Source organism: Zootoca vivipara, chromosome 16 (genome assembly GCF_965207765.1).
Source record: "Zootoca vivipara chromosome 16, rZooViv2.hap1.1, whole genome shotgun sequence".
NCBI lineage: Eukaryota > Metazoa > Chordata > Lepidosauria > Squamata > Lacertidae > Zootoca > Zootoca vivipara.
In genome coordinates, this window is record NC_142599.1 from 23,890,550 (window position 1) to 23,910,389 (window position 19,840).

The 19,840-nt window shown below is 50.7% G+C and overlaps 1 protein-coding gene across 1 annotated transcript in view; it reads left to right on the top strand.

Annotated features, from left to right (window-relative positions):
- Positions 1–19,840, top strand: part of PCNX3 (pecanex 3) — a 52,815-nt gene that overhangs the window by 18,704 nt on the left and 14,271 nt on the right. Inside the window, exons 9-25 of the mRNA XM_035098162.3 lie at positions 1,781–1,877; positions 3,432–3,567; positions 4,920–5,080; positions 5,714–5,867; positions 6,033–6,065; positions 7,503–7,674; positions 7,786–7,896; positions 9,348–9,439; positions 9,737–9,846; positions 10,790–10,895; positions 11,814–11,906; positions 12,830–12,980; positions 13,417–13,564; positions 14,992–15,169; positions 15,873–15,981; positions 16,710–16,839; positions 18,774–18,832. Of these exons, the coding sequence (XP_034954053.2) occupies positions 1,781–1,877; positions 3,432–3,567; positions 4,920–5,080; positions 5,714–5,867; positions 6,033–6,065; positions 7,503–7,674; positions 7,786–7,896; positions 9,348–9,439; positions 9,737–9,846; positions 10,790–10,895; positions 11,814–11,906; positions 12,830–12,980; positions 13,417–13,564; positions 14,992–15,169; positions 15,873–15,981; positions 16,710–16,839; positions 18,774–18,832 (2,040 nt within the window). The remainder of the gene's footprint in view (positions 1–1,780; positions 1,878–3,431; positions 3,568–4,919; positions 5,081–5,713; positions 5,868–6,032; positions 6,066–7,502; positions 7,675–7,785; positions 7,897–9,347; positions 9,440–9,736; positions 9,847–10,789; positions 10,896–11,813; positions 11,907–12,829; positions 12,981–13,416; positions 13,565–14,991; positions 15,170–15,872; positions 15,982–16,709; positions 16,840–18,773; positions 18,833–19,840) is intronic.

The following is a 19,840-nucleotide window of genomic DNA, read 5'->3' on the forward strand; positions in this document are numbered from 1 at the left end:
TGGAAAACTCAGCAATGGCCAGAGGATTGGAGAAGATCAGTCTACATCCCAATTCCAAAGAAGGGCAGTGCCAAAGAATGCTCCAACTACCGCACAATTGCGCTCATTTCACACGCTAGCAAGGTTATGCTTAAAATTCTACAAGGCAGGCTTAGGCAGTATGTGGACCGAGAACTCCCAGAAGTGCAAGCTGGATTTCGAAAGGGCAGAGGAACCAGAGACCAAATAGCAAACATGCGCTGGATTATGGAGAAAGCTAGAGAGTTCCAGAAAAACGTCTACTTCTGCTTCATTGACTATGCAAAAGCCTTTGACTGTGTCGACCACAGCAAACTATGGCAAGTTCTTAAAGAAATGGGAGTGCCTGATCACCTCATCTGTCTCCTGAGAAATCTCTATGTGGGACAAGAAGCTACAGTTAGAACTGGATATGGAACAACTGAGTGGTTCAAAATTGGGAAAGGAGTACGACAAGGTTGTATATTGTCTCCCTGCTTATTTAACTTATATGCAGAATTCATCATGCGAAAGGCTGGACTAGATGAATCCCAAGCCGGAATTAAGATTGCCGGAAGAAATATCAACAACCTCAGATATGCAGATGACACAACCTTGATGGCAGAAAGCGAGGAGGAATTAAAGAACCTTTTAATGAGGGTGAAAGAGGAGAGCGCAAAATATGGTCTGAAGCTCAACATCAAAAAAACCAAGATCATGGCCACTGGTCCCATCACCTCCTGGCAAATAGAAGGGGAAGAAATGGAGGCAGTGAGAGATTTTACTTTCTTGGGCTCCTTGATCACTGCAGATGGTGACAGCAGTCACGAAATTAAAAGACGCCTGCTTCTTGGGAGAAAAGCAATGACAAACCTAGACAGCATCTTAAAAAGCAGAGACATCACCTTGCTGACAAAGGTCCGTATAGTTAAAGCTATGGTTTTCCCAGTAGTGATGTATGGAAGTGAGAGCTGGACCATAAAGAAGGCTGATCGCCGAAGAATTGATGCTTTTGAATTATGGTGCTGGAGGAGACTCTTGAGAGTCCCATGGACTGCAAGAAGATCAAACCTATCCATTCTTAAGGAAATCAGCCCTGAGTGCTCCCTGGAAGGACAGATCGTGAAGCTCAGGCTCCAATACTTTGGCCACCTCATGAGAAGAGAAGAATCCTTGGAAAAGACCCTGATGTTGGGAAAGATTGAGGGCACTAGGAGAAGGGGACGACAGAGGACAAGATGGTTGGACAGTGTTCTCGAAGCTACGAACATGAGTTTGACCAAATTGCGGGAGGCAGTGCAAGACAGGAGTGCCTGGCGTGCTATGGTCCATGGGGTCACGAAGAGTCGGACACGACTAAACGACTAAACAACAACAACAACAAATATCGGCTGAAACCGAAACACAGAAGCCATCATAAAATCTCAATAAGAATGACTGCACAGCAGTGAGAACCAGAATAAAAACACATTCCCCGGGTAAAGAGGTGCATCTTCACCTGCCAACATGGCTGAAGCATGACACACCTCAGAGGGGAAGTTGTTATGAAAATACGGAGCCACCAAAGAGAAGGCCCTGCTCATGCACATCGCTGGGTGATAGGATTACAAGCAGGGCCTCCCCTGTAGATCTTAAATTTAAGGGCAGGATGATAAAGGAAGTGGTGTCTGCCAGAATGTACCTCCCTGAATAAGTGGATGCCCTCATTTCTCTTTGCCTCTCTGCATTTGCATGTAGAAGGTCCCAGCTTCAATATTCCTATCCTTTCCCCCTTTCTCTCCAGGGGTCCGGCGCTCATACACTTTCGGACTAGCCGGGGGTGGCTACGAGAATCCTGTGGCACAGCAAGTCAGTGCAGAGCACGGAACCAACAGTGGCTGGTGAGGCCTCCTGTGTTCTAAACTTGAGCTGCTGATGTAGCATGTGGATGTGGGCTTTCTGGAAAGCTTTGAAAGTTGCGGCGAGTGGGGGGTGGGGGAGATTCTGGAAAAAGTTTGCCATGGTCCTAAACTCATGGCTAAGTTAGCATGTTTATAATGAGGTAATCACTTGTAATAATCATTAGTAAATATCATCTTCTCATAATAATCATTAGTAAACAAATCTCTTCTTTAAAGAAAGATACACTACAATCCTATACCCACTTAACTGCAAGGAAGTCCCACTGAACTCAATGAAGCTTACATCTCAGTAGCCATTTATGATTGCACTTTTGGGTGGTTTGAACATTGCTGCATTCAAGGCTTTCCTGGAACATTTGATTTTTGTTGAAATACTTGTAAATCTTTTAAAGATACGATAGCTCAGGAGCATATATTTCCCTCATTCGACATACAGTCAGGCTAAACCTGTTGAAATCAATGGACATTAGGGGACTCTCAATCATTATCTAGATCAGGGTTTCCCAAACACTGAGCTGCATAGATAAATGGCTGGACTCTTTATAAGGCCGCTTCCTGTGTTCCTTGTCTAATGGTTTTAGGCCAGGCAGGAGCCATAGCTCAGTGGAAGGCGCATCATTTGCATGCAGAAGGCCCCAGCTTCAATTACTGGTGGGGCCAGTTAGGGCTGGGAGAGCTCCCTGGAGCCCGGATGCCAGTCAGTGCAAGACAGTACTGAGCTAGACCGACAAATGGCCTGGCTCAGTTTCAGACAGCTTCCTGCCTTCCTCCTCTGGTTGTGACTGGGGAGACGCAGGTTCGAATCCCCCTCTTAACCATGAAATCCAGCTTCCTGCCTTCCTCCTCTGGTTGTGACTGGGGAGACGCAGGTTCGAATCCCCGTCTTAACCAAGAAATCCAGCTTCCTGCCTTCCTCCTCTAGTTGTGATTGGGGAGACCCAGGTTCGAATCCCCCTCTTAGCCATGAAACCCAGTGGGTGATCTCAGTCCAGTCACCAGATCTTAGCGTAACCTACTCATGGGGTTGTTGTGAGGATACAGTAGGTCAGGCATCCCCAAACTGCAGCCCTCCAGATGTTTTGGCAGACAACTCCCATGATCCCTAGCTAACAGGACCAGTGGTCAGGGATGATGGGAATTGTAGTCGAAAACATCTGGAGGGCCGAAGTTTGGGGATGCCTGCAGTAGGTGATGGCAAGAACCAGGGAGCTACTAGCAGGACTGTAAACTTAATCAAGAAATAGCTTGAATTGGTATCATGCGTTGGTTATCCAAAAGTAACTGGTGGTGAAAGTGTAGGGAATCTGTGGCCCTTAAATGTTGCCGGACTCCAACTCCCATCAGCCTCCAGCCAGCATGGGGTTGATGGGAGTTGTAGTCCAGCAACATCTGGAGGCCTGCAGCTTCCCTATTCCTGAAGTAAGCAAACTCCCACTTATAGGACCTGTTGGTTGCCCTGGGACACATGCCTCCCATCATCACCCTATCTCGGGTGATCGCTGCCCCATCACACTCCTCTGTTTGCTTTGGCAGGGACAGGCATTCACATTCCTCCAGCTTCAACTCTGCAGAGGTGCCGGAAGGGACGCCTGCCCTTACGCTGCTGCAGCCACGCCCCGTGGTTCTTCAGGGCATGCAAGTGCGCCGGGTACCACTGGAAATCCCTGAGGTGAGGCCCTGGGACCCAGGTGGCAACATTGAAATCACTTGGGCTTCCTCGGAAAGAGCCCTGGTTGGGTTGCATCGCTTTGTAATTTTGTAAGGCCTCAAATGTGGGAAATTACAGGTAGAAGAGGTATGAACCTGAAAATAAGCAGCTGGGTCTGTTTGTGCTTTTAAGCTCTCCTCCTTGCTTGGGTGGTAAGACTTGCTCAGCATGCCAGCTCTGGAAGACTAGGGGTGCTTCCCGGAGATCTTGCAGGAACTCAGATTGCCCTGCGAGATCTCATGAGAGCATCTGAGAGCTGTTGCACACAGCAGGCCTTCCCCGCTAAATAAGGCAGAGAGCTTAAAAGCTCTTTCTGTGCTGAGTAACTCGAGGGGAATTGGACACAAAAGAGCTTTGCATCTCTCTGCGTTGCTTGGGTGTAACCTGCGCAATTTCAAGCAACCTGCCTTCAACCACATGTGGTTGGAGTTGCACAAGTTACATGTGTGTAAAATGCAGCCATACTCTATTTGAAGCTGAAGCTGAGGCTCCAATACTTTGGCCACATGATGAGAAGAGACAACTCCCTGGAAAAGACCCTGATGCTGGGAAAGATGGAGGGCACAAGGAGAAGGGGACGACAGAGGACGAGATGGACAGTGTTCTCGAAGCTACCAACATGAGTCTGACCAAACTGCGGGAGGTAGCGGAAGACAGGAGTGCCTGGCGTGCTCTGGTCCATGGGGTCACGAAGAGTCAGACATGACTAAATGACTAAACAACAACAATTCTATTTGATCTTCCAAGTCCTAGTCCAACACTCAGACCACTGCACCACACTGGCTTCCTAGAGTACTACTGCTATAGGGCAGCTCTATAAATTAAGTAGGTAAATAAATATGGGGATCTGATATTAGAGAAGGATCTGAAATAGTTTACTTGAAACAAAATAAAAAAAATTCTTTCCAGTAGCACCTTAGAGGCCTCTTAACTAGTTTACTTGAAGTTTGTTTAATTCTGGATTGATGTTTTCGTGTGTTGCAAACCGATTTTTCTTCCTTTAAAATACAAAGCGGTATAGAAATGAAATTAATAATAATAATAATAATATACTCCCCCAGTTTATTGCAATTGTGAAAAACGGGCTTAGCAGAATTCGATTTTTCTGGGACAAAAACTGAAGGAGGCAGGGGCAGAGTGATTGAAAAGTAAGGGAGAATTGAGAAAGGGGGCATTATTTGTGGGTTCTGCTTTTACTTTCTGGCCAGGAGGCGAAGTCTCTTTCCTTTTCCTTTTAAACGGTTTTGGGGGTGATGGGATGGGTCCTGAGTGGAGTGGCAGAACCGATCCAGTTAATTGGCTGTTTTCCGCAGTTTGACCTTCTGGACCAGGAATCGCTGCACGAATCCCAGGAGAACACGCTGATGATTGAGGACAAATGCCACCCGCGCCAATACTACAAGTTCTGGGTGCTGCCCGGACGCTGGATGCGAGTGCGCTACGACCGCCTGGCCTTGCTGGCTCTGCTGGACCGGTAAGTGACACACGCAGCTGCTCGTCCAGCCGGGATCCAGGCAGTCCTGTCTCCCCAGTGATGCTTCTTCCTGCAAAAGGTGCCACTGGGCATATGCCAGCCATAAAGGTGCAAGATGAGGCCGGCAAAGTCTCTCAGGCAACTGCTGAATGGACGGCTGGCACCTCTTTGGTTACAAGCTGTCCAGATCTTTGGGTTTCTGAAGCCTGTTTGCAACCTCACAGCGTTGGAAAGCTGTAGCCCAAATGGCCACATCTGCCAGGCAGTCACAAGATACGGATTTGCTCATGAGCCCTTGGGTGGATTTGGACAATACTTTTGAGAAAAATAGCAGAACCCTTTTGAAAACAAAGCAGCCCCCTGCCTGTTTCTGATCTCCACCGTGTCCCTGGAATGCCTCTTAAGTGTGCTGAAAGGTGAAAACTGGGCTTTCCGATTCAACATAAGGAAGCAGATCTTAGTTGCGCGTTTTTCTAATGACCAGCCGGGATGGAACAGTTCAAGGAGAAGTCCCTGCTGCCTCGCGATGATGGGAGCAACCCCTGCCTTCCTCCTCTTCCCTCCCCTGCTCCCTATTTCTGCCAGGTGGCAGTGGATGGTCAGTGATGCTCCATTCTTCCTCCACCCCTCCAGGAACCGGCAAGTGGCAGAGAACGTGTTTGTGGTGGTGCTGGTGAGCCTGGTAGCTTTCCTTGGATACCTCCTCCTCCTCCAGGGCTTCTTCCGGGACATTTGGGTATTCCAGTTCTGCGTGGTCATTGCCAGCTGCCAATACTCTCTGCTGAAGGTGAGTCCATGGAGCCCTGTCTGCGGCTGAGCGTGTAGCTTTGCCATTCAATGAGTGTATTTTCAGTACTGCTTCCCTCCTCCCCCGGTTGTCCTGAGGGTGCATTTTCTCTGCAAGGAGGCCTGATGTATCTAACCCCCCTCCCCCTTTCCTCTTCTTTTTCAGAGTGTCCAACCTGATGCTGCTTCGCCAATGCATGTGAGTATCAAACTGCTGGGAATTTGAGCAGGCTTGAGAAAGAGAGAGAGAGAGAGAGAGAGAGAGAGAGAGAGAGAGAGAGAGAGAGAGAGAGAGAGCGCACACACACACAAGGAAAGCAGATACGGCTTTGGTTGATTAAGGATGCTTCCCTTGGATGCACTTTTGTGCATGTTGTGTGGAATCGGTTTGTTAGTGGGCCTCATGCACCCAAGAGCTGGGAGCGGGAGGACAGGACAGGAAGCACCATTCGCCGGGGTGTGTGCAATGAGGGCAATTGCTCTCAGCCAGGTGTGGGAACCTCTGGCCTGTGGTCCAACCTTGTTCCACCAGGGTTTCCAGTTTGATAGGCTGGGCATTGGAATGGACCTTCAAAGCCCTAAATGGCTTATTCCCTGTATACCCTAAGGCAGTGTTTCCCAACCTTGTGCCTCCAGCTGTTTTCGGACTACAATTCCCATCATTCCTGACCACTGGTCTTGCTAGCTAGGGATGATGGGAGTTGTAGTCCAAAAACATCTGGAGGCACAAGGTTGGGAAACACTGCCCTAAGGAGCATTTCCATCCCAGTCATTCAGTCTGGACACTGAGGTCCAGCTCCAAGGGCCTTCTGGCAGTTCCCTCATTGCGGGAAGTGAGGTTGCAGGGAACCAGGCAGAGGGCCTGTGGAATGCCCTCCTGTCAGATATCAAAGAGATAAACAATTACATGACTTTCAGTAGACATCTGAAGGCAGCCCTGTATAGGGAAGATGTGAGTGTTTGATGCTTTATTGTGTCTAATTTGTTGGAAGCCACCCAGAGTGATTGGGGCAGCCCAGTCAGATAGGCAGCAGATAAATATATTATTATTATTATTATTATTATTGAAGGAGGCTTGACTCACCCACTGATGGGCAAGGGGGTTCATGCACCTGGCGCACAATCAAACCCTGCAGGAAGTTGATAGGCAGGAAGGTCAGTCCTACCTTGTTTGGACACAGGAGGTTCCCAAGTGCCCAGCAGCCAGGTGATTTCTGTGCACAATGCCAGTCACTGCACAATTGATTTTAACAGCCAGGTAGCGGCATCAGGGGGGTGGGGTGGGGAAATACAAGGGGAGCACAGAAGAGGCAAAGTATATTTCTAGGTGGATGAGTTGTAAGATCTCAGTAAAAGCATGTTTACTGACTGGAGGAGTCCAGCTTACCCCCCTCCCGGTGCCACTGACGGAGACATATGACCTGGCTATCATCCAGCATGCTAATGAAGAATGGGAGGGGGCCTGATAAGGATCTGGCCTGTGGAACCAGCCCCCTGCTCCTTGCTGCCTTCCGCTGCGTGCCTTGGAAGGCAGACATGAAGACCTCACAGCCTTGTGCTAGTTGCTGTCTGTAAGAGAAAGCACCTCTGGCCCCTGCTCTCAAGGGGGCTTTTTTGCTTTCCCTTCCTCCGGCAGGGGCACAACTGGATCATCGCCTACAGCCGCCCCGTTTACTTCTGCGTGGCGTGCCTCTTGATTTGGTTTCTGGACCTCTGCGCCCACGCCGTGCCCCTCCCACCCGTCTCCTTCTATGACCTCACCCTCTTCTCCGCCGGCTTCTTCTACTGCGCCCGAGACGTGGCGATCGGTGAGTGGCTGGCGGGGTGGCCCGTGGCTGGCGAGAGAATCCCCGGGCAGCTCATGGGGGTCATTTGAACGTCCGTGGCTTGATTCCGTTTTTTTTTCTTTTCTCACCCAGTTTTCACCCTCTGCTTCCCGGCCATCTTCCTCTTCGGACTCCTCCCCCAAGTCAACACTTGCTTCATGTACCTTCTGGAGCAAGTGGACATGAACATCTTTGGTGGAACAGGTGCAGAGAGAAGAGGGGAAGGGTGAAAGGGGCGGGGGTAGTGCTGGGGGTGGGTGGGGCTGATGGGGTCTCGGGGTTCTGCTGGAGGTACAGAGCACATTCCTCTTCGTCCTCCCCGGTTCACGTGGGAAAGGGACAATGCATTGCCGAGCTAAGCATCTGTAGTAGAGCCGGGTATGGACTGTAGCACTTCAAACCGTGGGTCCAAGGTGGGACTCCCATAGTGCAGAGTGCAAGAGGCACTACAGAAGTTGGAGGGGCTCAGAACTGGGTCAGGAGGTCGATCCGCTCGTAGCTGTGATTCCACCCTGCCTCCGAGCCAATTTGTCAGCCCCTGAAATGTTTTAAAAGCTCTCCCTTGTCTCCCTCCACTCTCCCGATCTGTTAATGCAGAGGCAGGTGGAAATAACAGGGTCAGAGGTGCACAGAGGAGTGGGCTGCACCTCTCCCCCCACTCCGCCCACAGGACTTAAGTGTCCTAGAACTGTAGGGCCTGGAAGGGACCCCCAGGGTCATTTAGTCCAACCCCCTGCAATGCAGGAATCGCGCCTCATCATGACTGTGCAGGGATCACCGTGGTGGGGTACCGGTTGCTGGAAGCTGGCACGGGAGGCGAGAGTGCTCTTGTGCTTGGGTTGTGGCTGCAGGAGTGGTATGGGGCAGATGAGAGGGAGCCAGCGTAGGACGCCCTGCTTGTGAGATCAGCACTGAGTGCTGATCTGCTACCAGGCCAATTTCAAGGTGTTGGCGCTGACAAATAAAGCCCTATTCAGCTCAGGGCCCAGGTCGCTTTAGAGAGCACCTTTACAACCCAGTACATTGCTGTGGTCTGAAGGGAAATTTCCTCCTGCAAGTTCCTAAGATCTCAGAAGCAGCCTCTGCAGTAGCTCAGAGGAGCAGGGCTTGTAGACCCTGTTCTGTGGACTGTTCCTGTCCAGAGATGACACCCAGGCACCCATGATTTGCACTGTCCAGAAACAGTTGAATACATTTTTGTTCTGGCAAGCTCTCCCTGCTAGATAAGTGTGTCTTACCTATGAGTTTCTACTTTGTTAGGGTTTCAGTCTTGTTTTAAACCTACCTGTTGTTTTTGTGCTTTTAACGGTCTATAATTATTGTGTGTAAATCACCTTGAGACAGTGGTTTAGAAGGCAATTGATACATTAATTGTGTAATAATACAATTGTACCTTGGAAGTCGAATGGAATCCGTTCGACTTCCAAAACATTCCAGAACCAAATCGCGGCTTCTGATTGGCTGCAGGAAACTCCGTCGAACAATCTGGTTCCAAAAGAATGTTTGCAAACCGGAACAGTCACTTCCGGGTTTGCGGCATTCGGGAGCCAAAATGTCCAAATTCCAGGGCGTTCGGGATCCAAGGTACGACTGTAATGATGATAATTTATGGTGCTGCCTTCTCTCTTTCTTTCTCTCTCTCTCTCCACCCACAGCTGCCACCAGTCCCCTCACTGCCCTTGTTGCTCTCCTGCGCAGCCTCCTCGTGGCTGCCCTTCTGTACGGTTTCTGCCTTGGGGCCATCAAGGTACCTGACCTCTGTGGGGAGCGAACGGGCCAGACTTGCCTTTGGGGAATGGGCCGGGGCTGGGTGTTGGCATTGAGCTCCAGGGCAGGTTCAGGTGGTTTGCTTTTTGGTCACACTGCAACCTTTTGGTCTGAAGCAATGGTGCCATCTAGGTTGGGGGGGGGGGGTGTTTCCACTTTTGGCTGCCTGCTAGGGCTGTGTATTGCTGGCTTTGGGTTTCGGGCGGGGGCTTTGAGGGTGTTGCGGTTTTCTCTGAGTCTGATTGGTTTAGTTTCTCTCCTCTTTATTCTCTCCCAGACTCCGTGGGGTGACCAGCACGTGCCCGTCCTCTTCTCCGTCTTCTGTGGCCTCCTCATGGCACTCTCGTATCACCTGAGCCGCCAGAGCAGTGACCCGACTGTGCTCTGGTCTGTATCCCACCCGGGATGGATCGGGAGTGCAACCTGCAGCAGCAGAGAGCAAGGAGGGAGTTGGGACTCCTGAGTGGCAGGGAGACAATTCCAGGGGGCGTGGGGAGAGAGCAGGGTTTGCAATCAATACCTGCTGGGAGGTGGAAGGATGAGAGAGGGGAGGAGTGCTGGGGACAGTGGAGCAGATTCCTATGGGAGGTGGTGGACTCTCCTTTCTTGAAGCTTTTGAAGCAGAGGTTGGATGGCCGTCGGTTATGTGTGATCTAGTTCAGTGTTTCTCAACCTTTTTTGGGCCAAGGCACACTTGTTCCATGAAAAAAATCACGAGGCACACCACCATTAAAAAAGTTAAAAAATTTAACTCTGTGCCGCCCTATATTGACTATAGAATTATGACTGTAAGAAACACTTGCCAATTGCTGTGTTGGTTGCAATCTCCTGTAATAAGGCTTCACAAGCCGCTGATTTCTCTGCCAGCACAATCCTTTGCTCAGCAAGTTTCAGGTTGAGCTCATCCAGCCAGCTTCTTTAAGTTTGTCTAAAACCACCCTCCCGTGGTGGTGGCTGTTGAGAGCTGTGCTCGCCCTGCGTCATGACCCGGCCGGCTTCCTTTCCGGCAGGTCAGTGTTGAATATTGGCGGCCGCCAGGCACGTGACAATGCAAATCGCCTTTCTCGTCGCCGCACGTCGCGGCACACCAGCCAGCGTCTCGTGGCACACTAGTGTACCGCGGAACAGCGGTTGAGAAACGCTGATCTAGTTGAGATTCCTGCGTTTGCAGGGGTTGGACTAGATGACCCTCGGGGTCCCCTTCCGACTCTACAATTCCATGATTCTATGACTCCACAAGCCGGCTTCATGTAGGGAGAGGCATGAGCCTGCTGGGGATTTCCTAACCCTAGCTCTTCTCTTCCCTGTTTGTCTCCCCCGGACGGGACAGGTCTTTGATACGAAGCAAGATTTTCCCTGAATTTGAAAACCGCAATGTGGAGAGCCCCCCACTTGGCATTAAGGATCCGCTGCCTGAGAAACTACGCAGCTCCCTGGTGAGTAAGGAGGCTTGAGGAATTTGGGTGGGTGTTCAAAAGCTCACTCACCTGAGGCTCAGCCCCCAAATTCATTTGCAAATTGGGCATAGTCTGCACTGAGCCAGGCGGCAGGAGGAGAGCTGCTCTTTTAATTTTTATTTTCTGTGCAACATCCCAGGGAAGGGTAGCACACCATCACCCCAAGGAGCATTTCCACCCACATTTTAAAGTGACGGTGCTTCTTCACTTCTCCAGCCGGCTATGAGCTGTAAAATTTAAAAAGTAGGAGGAGTAGGGAAGTTGAAATACAGCCTGTAAACTGCCTTTCATGTGGATTAAATAAAAAAGACTTGTGCTTGCCAAGGGGCTATCTGTTGGTCATGTGCAAAATTGACGTGGTTTAAGTTCAGCTGCTCTGCCCATCCCTGCTGGTGAGGTGGGTGGGGCAGCCTGCAAAAGGAAAAAGAAGGGGATCTGCCCAATGCAGTTTTACTTCTTCACTGCTAAATGGTTTCCTAGCAACGGGCCGTCCCAGAATGGTCCATCAGCTTAAAACAGGGCCGTCCAACAGGTGTCCGTGGTAGATCGCGGGATCCTCCTCCCCCACAAAAGCTCAACAACTTTGATTTCCTAAAAAAAGCTCAACAACTTTGGTAGATCACTGCCACTTATTTTATAGTGGGAGTAGATCTCAGTAGATCTCAGTCTCTTGAAAGTTGGACATGCCTGGCTTAAAATATCGACATAGTAGCGACCATCCATAAGAGAAAGTTGTGATGGGCTTTTTGAAGAAAGGGGAGCTCCCTGGAGGGTGTGGGGCTCAGGTGTCTGTGTCTCTCTGTGACGCAAGCCAGCCGGCCACCTCTAAAGCAAAGGGCGACGGGCACAGAGAAAGTCCCAGCTTCTCACTTCCTCTTCCTCTTCGCCCCAACGCAGCGGGAGATCCTTCACTCAGACCTGGTCATGTGCCTCGTCATTGCCGTCCTGACATTTGCCATCAGTGCCAGCACCGTCTTCATTGCTCTTGAGGTACCCGTGGGAAGAAAGGCATGGCGCTGGTGGGTTTGGGAGACAGTGGCTCCAAAGGAGCTTGGGTTCTGCTTTGCGCAGGGAGCAGCAGGGGTTGCCAAGGAGGTGGCCAGCACTCCGTAGCCAAAAACTTGAGATCGCCACAGGTTTGCCGATGTCTGTGGATTGGACCCAGTGGCAGTAATGGGGGTGGTGGGGGTGGTACTAGAGGCAGAAGGAAGGAAGGCAATCGTAGAATCATAGAGCTGGAAGGGACCCTGGCAATCATCTCGCCCAACCGCCTGCAATGCAGGAATATGCAGGTCTCCCATACAGGGATTGAACCTGCAACCTTGGTGTTATCAGCACCATGCTCTAACCGACTGAGCTATCCAGGGAATAGCTGTGAAGGCCTAGAAAAAGAATAGGATTAGGGGATCGGGCGACAACCCCGCCCCCCACAGAATTTCAGAGAGAAAATTGAAAACCTCCTGTGAACCATGTGTGAAGGAACAATCAGGGTCATCTAGATCAGTGTTTCTCAACCAGATGTTTTGGGACTACAACTCCCATCATTCCTGACCACTGGTCTTGCTAGCTAGGGATGATGGGAGTTGTAGTCCCAAAACATCTGGAGGCACACTGGTTGAGAAACACTGATCTAGATTAAGAGTCTCATGCTCTATTGACTAAGCTATTTTCTGCCCAGCTTGTTGGCACCAGTGCCCCCCTGCCGCCCCCCCCCCGCCCCCCGGCAGTCCAGCAGTTCTTTGAGCTGCTCACTCAGGTAGGCATTACTTAGTCTGGTAAACCTGCACACATACCGGTAGTAGAAAAATAGTGAGTGAGCTTGTGCTCTGAGCTCACATGCGTAACAGCGTAACCCTTTATGTGCCTGCAGTGTACTTTATTGCGTTGCCCGCCTCTTGTTCTGCCGTCCCCAGTCTGTTCTAGGTTACGTGCTCTACGCTTTGGCCGGCCTGGTGGGCTTCGTCACTCACTACCTGCTGCCCCAGCTGCGGAAGCAGCTGCCCTGGTTCTGCCTCTCGCAGCCGGTGCTGAAGCCACGCGAGTACAGCCAGTTCGAAGTGCGGAGTAAGTACCCCGGGTACACGTACGCGGGCAGGCGTCCCTGAACATGATGTTCCTCTGAGCTCTTGAGCAGCAGGGGGAGGCTGGCTTTGGAGGGTCCATTGCCCTCGGCTCAGCCCTGGGGTGGTGCAGACACAGGATGATGCCTTTGTGCACCTGGACTTCTGTGACACAAAGCAGAGCTCCTACAGTAGGTAAGGCTTGAGACGCAGTGCAGCCAAGCTTGAGCCCCCAGGGAAGCGCTGTTGCTCAGTGGTTCTGCACACGAAGCAGGTTCAATCCCTGCCATTTCTTGGTAGGGCTGGGAGAGACACCCCTGCCTTTAACCCTGGAGAGCTGCTGCCGGTCAGTGAAGACAGTCCTCAGCTAGATGGGCCAGGCAGGTGATGGAGCATCATCTTATGTTCCTGTGTGCCTTTCTCCACTCAACATCTTCCAGGTGCTGCCCAGCTGATGTGGTTTGAGAAGCTCTATGCCTGGCTGCAGTGTGTGGAGAAATACTTCATCTACCCAGCCGTGGTGCTTAACGCTCTCACCATCGATGCCCACTCGGTCAGCACTCCACGGCAGGACAAGTTCTGCATCTAGTAAGTCCCACTCTGGGCTGCAACTTCATTGTACATTGGGAGGGGCTGCTGTGGTAGACTTTCTCTCCCTCCCTCTCTCCCTCCTCTCCTTCTCTCTGTCACCTTCTGCACTTCAGGGTTGAAAGCTGTCTTAATGGTTCTCTAGTGCAAAAAATGTTTGCACCAGGAAAACATGATTCCCTAAGACTACATTTGCACCGTATATATTCGAAGCTGTATGATGCTAGCTTCAACAGTCATGGCTTCCCCCAAAGAATTCTGGGAGCTGTAGTTTGTTACGGGTGCAGAGAGCTGTTTGGAGACTCCTTATTCTCCTTATGGAGCTGCAATTCCCAGACTTCCCCGTGAAGAGAGATAAATTGTTTAAGCACTCTTGAGAACTGTATTTCTGTGTGGGGAATATAGTGGTCTCCTAACAACCTTCAGCACCCTTAACAAGCCACAGCTCCCGGGATTTTGGATGGGGGGGGGAACCATGACTGCTTAAAGCAGTACCATAGTGTTTAAAAGTATGTTGTGAATGTGGTTTTTTCCCACCTGGTGCCTTTCAGAGCACAATTCCGATCAGCATGCCAGCAGGGGCTGATGGCAGCTGTAGCTTAACGTATCTGAGGGGCACCAGGTTGGGGAAAGCGGCTCTAAATTATGGCTATCAGAAAACCCTTGTGTAACTGCATCATTTTCAGAATTTGTTGTGTGCTTGCTGATCACAGGGATTGGGTGTGGGTGTGTATTTGGGCCATGAGCACTGAGAAACTCCACTCGTGCTTCTTCCAACCATTTTTTGACTTCTGAGATGTCCATATAACTTCCAAGCAAAAGGTAGCAAACGATTAGCCTAGTAAGCCAATATCCTTAAGCATACTGAATTTGCAATATGAAATCCTGTGCCTGCTCACCATTTGCTCAGAATGATCTAATAGCATTGGCCGTTGAGGGGCAAGACTGGATTTTTGTGTGTGTACTTCAGTTACTGCCCAGGCTGAGGAGTTAGCGCTGAACCGAAAGTGTGTGCTTATGTGCATGTTTACCGGTAAGTGCGTTTCTAGCTGTTGCATTTATGAAGCTGTGCTTTGAACGTCAGTGGGCTGCGCCTGGCAGAATCTCAGAAGCCAGAGCGTACCGGGAGGGTGAGAGACTGGGGGGGAACTTTTGTGTCTGCATTTGGCTATTGGGTTCTCCCCATGAATAGCAGGAGCGGCGGTGTGCATAGCCTGCAGAAAAACATTTTGCAAAAGCTTTGCACGATCCATTTGTGATCAGAAATCATGAACACTGACCTCCAAATGCCTTTGGCTAGCAATAAACTTTGTGCAATGAACCTTGGTTTCCCTTTTTATTTATTTTTCTGCTGGGGGTGGAGGACAGATGCACGAGTGACATATTCTCTCTTCTCTTCCCTTTCCCCGCCTCCCCTCTAACCCCAGTTGCAGAGCCCTCCTCATTACCATTGCAGGCATGAAACTTCTGCGCTGCTCCTTCTGCTGCCCCCCTCAGCAGTACGTCGCCCTGGGCTTCACTGTCCTCTTCTTCCAGTTTGACTACAAGCAGTACTCCGAGGGCTTCCTCACCGACTACTTTGTCATGTCCATCCTCTTTAGCAAGGTGGGTGCTGACCTGAACCCCCCTCTCTTGTCAGGAGGAGAGTCCTAGAATCATAGAGTTGGAAGGAACCCTGAGGATCATTCCTGCAATGCAGGGATTGTACAGGTGAAACTCAAAAAATCAGTTCGCAACATACAAAAATGCAATAAACCTATTAGCCGCCTTACAGTTTAAACAAAGGCAAACCAAAGGTTTCTGCTGCTGCTGCTTTTAACCATTTGTACCTCTCATTCCTTTTCTGTGGAGGGAACCCAGGAGTTTTGGGTTACCCTGTCCAGAGGACTGCATCGTCACCCGCTATCTGGAAGGGCTTTTTGTCTTTTTTACCCAATAAAGAGCCAATCCCTGGCAGCATAGCAAATCACAAAGGGAAGGAAGGAGTTTGGAAAGTGGCGTGCAGGGCAGTCTTTGACGAGGAGTGTCTGGTGCAGGTCAAAGAGGAGGGGCAGGGGAGCAGGACAGGCAGAGACTCCCCATATTGTGGACCAGCCCATTGGGAATAGGGAAGGTGACCCAGGACTTCTGATGGGCAATTTTTCCTTTATCAAATTCAGGTGGGGCCTGACCCTTAGCCATCCTGGTCTCTGGAGTGGGGCAAATCTGCTCCCTCTCAGCTCAAATCCGCTATTCTCTACTGCTGAACTGAGCTCCGTGTGGGTAAACTTCTCCGTTCTTCTTTTCCTGCACCCCATCCCCTCTCCAGCTATGGGACCTCTTGTACAAGCTCCGGTTTGTGCTCACCTACATCGCCCCCTGGCAGATCACGTGGGGCTCTGCTTTCCACGCCTTCGCTCAGCCGTTCGCCGTACCTCGTATCCTTTTCCTATTGTGGCAGCCAAGGGGTGGGGGTGAGGGGGGCAGCGCTTTCAGAGTTTTTCTCAGTAATATTCCATTCATTTCACGAAATTTACTTGGCGGAGGAACACTCGAGTGTTTTACAAATGATGAGTGCTGCAAACAGAAATAATTCCCCCTACTCCGTTTCTGCCCTCTGCTCTCAACACAACCCCCGTCATCCAACAGGAGTGGCAGCAGACTCAGGACTGCACATTTAACCAGTGGGATTCACTGCCACATGATGTTCTGGGGGGCAGCATAAGCTGCTTCTAGGAAGATTTGATTCATCAGTGACTCAGTAGCTTGAATTGGAGCTGCCACGGCCAACATTTTTACTTGTTTCCTGTTATCTATACCCCCAACTTTCCTTCAAGGAGCTCAGCATGGTTCTCCGCCTCTCTGTTTGATCTCCAAAGCAGCTCTGTGACATAGGTTAGGCTGAGAGAGGCAGTGACTGGCCCGAGGTCGCCCAGCGAGCTTCCTGACTGAGTGTGGGTGTGAACCCTGGTCTCCCAGATCCCAGTGCATCACTCTCACTCCTATGGCACCCTATTTTGATGAATGTGAGAGACAGAGAGCAGGTGGCTGGCTGTAACTTTCAGCACCTGGGGTGTGCTGACAGCAGCAAGAGTAGCCGGGTATTTGACTTTGTCCCTTTTGAACTTGACGCTGACATTTCCTTGACTGCTGCCTGCCTGTCCAGACTCTGCAATGCTGTTTGTCCAGGCTGTCCTATCTGCTCTGTTCTCCACCCCTCTCAACCCGCTGCTGGGCAGCGCCGTCTTCATCATGTCCTACGCTCGCCCCGTCAAGTTTTGGGAGCGCGACTACAAGTGAGTGCTGAGCATGTTGCAGGGAGACCCTGGAGCCAACCTCCCTTGCCACTCAGCCGCTAATAATAATAATAATAATAATAAATTATTATTATTATTATTATTATTATTATTATTATTATTTTATTTATACCCCGCCCATCTGGCTGGGTTTCCCCAGCCACTCTGGGTGGCTTCCAGCAAAATATTAAAATACAATAATCCATAAAATATTGAAAACTTCCCTAAACAGGGCTCCCTTCAGATGTCTTCTAAAAGTCAGATAGTTGTTTATTTCTTTGACATCTGATGGAATCCACAGGGTGGGTGCCATTACCGAGAAGGCCCTCTGCCTGGTTTCCTGTAACTTCGCTTCTCGCAGTGAGGGAACTGCCAGAAGGCCCTTGGCGCTGGACCTCAGTGTCCGGGCTGAACAATGGGGGTGGAGACACTCTTTCAGATATACTGGGCCGGGGCCTTTTAGGGCTTTGAATGTCAGCACCAACACTTTGAATTGTGCTCGGAAACATAAAAGGTTCCATTAGGTCCAGTCGTGACCGACTCTGGGGTTGCAGCGCTCATCTTGTTTTATTGGCAGAGGGAGCCGGTGTACAGCTTCCAAGTCATGTGGCCAGCATGACAAAGCCACTTCTGGCGAACCAGAGCAGCGCATGGAAACGCCGTTTTCCTTCCCGCTGTAGCGGTACCTATTTATCTACTTGCACTTTGACGTGCTTTCGAACTGCTAGGTTGGCAGGAGCTGGGACCGAGCAACAGGAGCTCACCCCATTGCGGGGATTCGAACCGCTGACCTTCTGACCGGAAAGCCCTAGGCTCTGTGCTTTAACCCACAGCACCACCCGCTTGGAAACATACTGGGAGCCAATGTAGGTCTTTCAGGACCGGTGTTATGTGGTCTCAGCAGCCTCTCCCAGACACCAGTCTAGCTGCTGCATTCTGGATTAGTTGTAGTTTCTGGGTCACCTTCAAAAGTAGCCCCAAGTAGAGCGCATTGCAGTAGTCCGAGCGGTTGATAACCAGAGCATGTACCACTGGCAAGACAGTCTGTGGGCAGGTAGGGTCTCAGCCCGCGTACCATATAGAGCTGGTAGACAGCTGCCCTGGACACAGAATTGACCTGCGTCTCCATGGACAGCTGTGAGTCCAAATTGACTCCAGAGTGAACTTTCTGCAATAGGGACGTAAACGTTGCCTTGTATGGAGACAGGTCATTGGTCCCTCTAGCCCAGCATTGTCTACCCCAGGGGTGGGGAACTCCCATCAACCCTCATCACTGGCCATGCTGGCCGGGGCCCATGGGAGTTGTAGTCCAGCGATGTCTGGAAAGCCACAGGTTCCCCACTCTTGGTCTACACCAGAGTTCCCCAAACCTGGATCTCCAGCTGTTTGGGGACTACAATTCCTATCATCCCTGGCCACTGGTCCTGCTAGCTAGGGATGATGTGAGTTGTAGTCCCAACAACCACTGGAGACTCAAGTTTGGGAAACTGGCAGTGGCTCTGTCTGTTTAGAGTTTCAAGTGGGAGACAATTCCCGGCCTTACCTGGAGATGCCAGGGACGGAACCCAGAACCTCCTGCTTGCAAAGGGACTCATCTGCCACTGAGCTACCGCCCTTCCTCACTGGATCACAGGGTCCATGCTCTTGGTCTCCCTTACTCTGGAGAAAGGTCTCATCTAGGGGTGGGCAATGCTTCTTTTTCCTTTTTTGTGTGTGCCAAGGACCACATTCCTGCTGATTGTGGGTGGGACTGGATCCAGGGGTGGGCAGGCCAAAGCCAGAAGTGGGTGAACTGCCCCCTTTTGTCTCCCCTCCCTGCCCTGGGAAAAATCAGGAGGTCCGAAGTGATTACTTGCAAAGACATTTATAAGTCAGGCTGAGGACCACAGGTTGCTCCCCTCACCCCTTGTCTAATCTCTCTCTCTCCTTCTCAGCACCAAGAGAGTTGACCATTCCAACACCCGACTGGCCACGCAGCTTGACCGCAACCCAGGTGTGTTTCCAGGGGTGGCCCCTTACTGGAGAGCTTGAGGCTGGCCGCAGGGCGGGTGGAGGCACAGAACTCTTTTCTCTGGCTCCTACCGGTAGTGCACTTCTTACGTCAACCTGGTCTGGAAAAAAAGTCACTATTCCATAAGAGTAAATCTTGCGCTTTAGTTCTGTGGCTGTTTTCCAGCTCTCTGCCCACCTTTCTATGTAAACCTGCACATTTACAATAATTTTGCTGTGCAATCTTAAGCGTGGGTCTGACTAATAAGTGCTGTTTTGTATCCAGACATTGCGGGCTTGAAAGACTAAAGGCCATATTTGATGTAACTTTAGTGCAGCCACAGAGTTTGAATTTGATAGGCATAATGATGGGAGGTGATTAATGCTTTTTCCACAAGTCACCTGTCCCTTGGCTGCAGTTCCTTGCTGCAAGAGCAGGAACCATCCGCTATGCCTGCTGCCTCTGCCTCTGCTTATAAACATAGGTCCTTCCCAGGCTAAAGCGTAGTACGGTTGATAAAGGAGTCGGTGCACTGCTTAAATGGTCTCGGAGTGTGAATGCCATAAGGGCTGACTTACATTCTGTCAGACTAATTGTCTATCTAGCCCAGGATTGCTGATTCTGGCTGGCAGCAGCTCTCCAGGGTTTGAGAGAGAACCTTCCTTAGTCCTGCTGCGTCAGATGGCAGGGACTGATCCTGCAGCCCTCTGCCCACAAAGCAGGGGCTCTACCTCTGAGCTGCAGTCCCCATCCCTGAAGGCAGGAGACTGCCATACACTGAGTCAGGGTCTTTGACCGTCAGCCCGGTGACACTGGCTGGCTGGCTGTGGCTCCTTGTGGTTTTGGGCAGAGATAAGTTCTCATCGACTGATTCATTTAAATGGTGAAGCTTTCTGGGAGTTTCTTGGGTGCAAAGCAGGTGCTGCAACACTTGAGCTGCCATGGAAGCCAGCAGCAGTCATGTACCACGGGCAAAGAAAGCCCCCTCCCCTCCTTTGCCCAAATCACTAC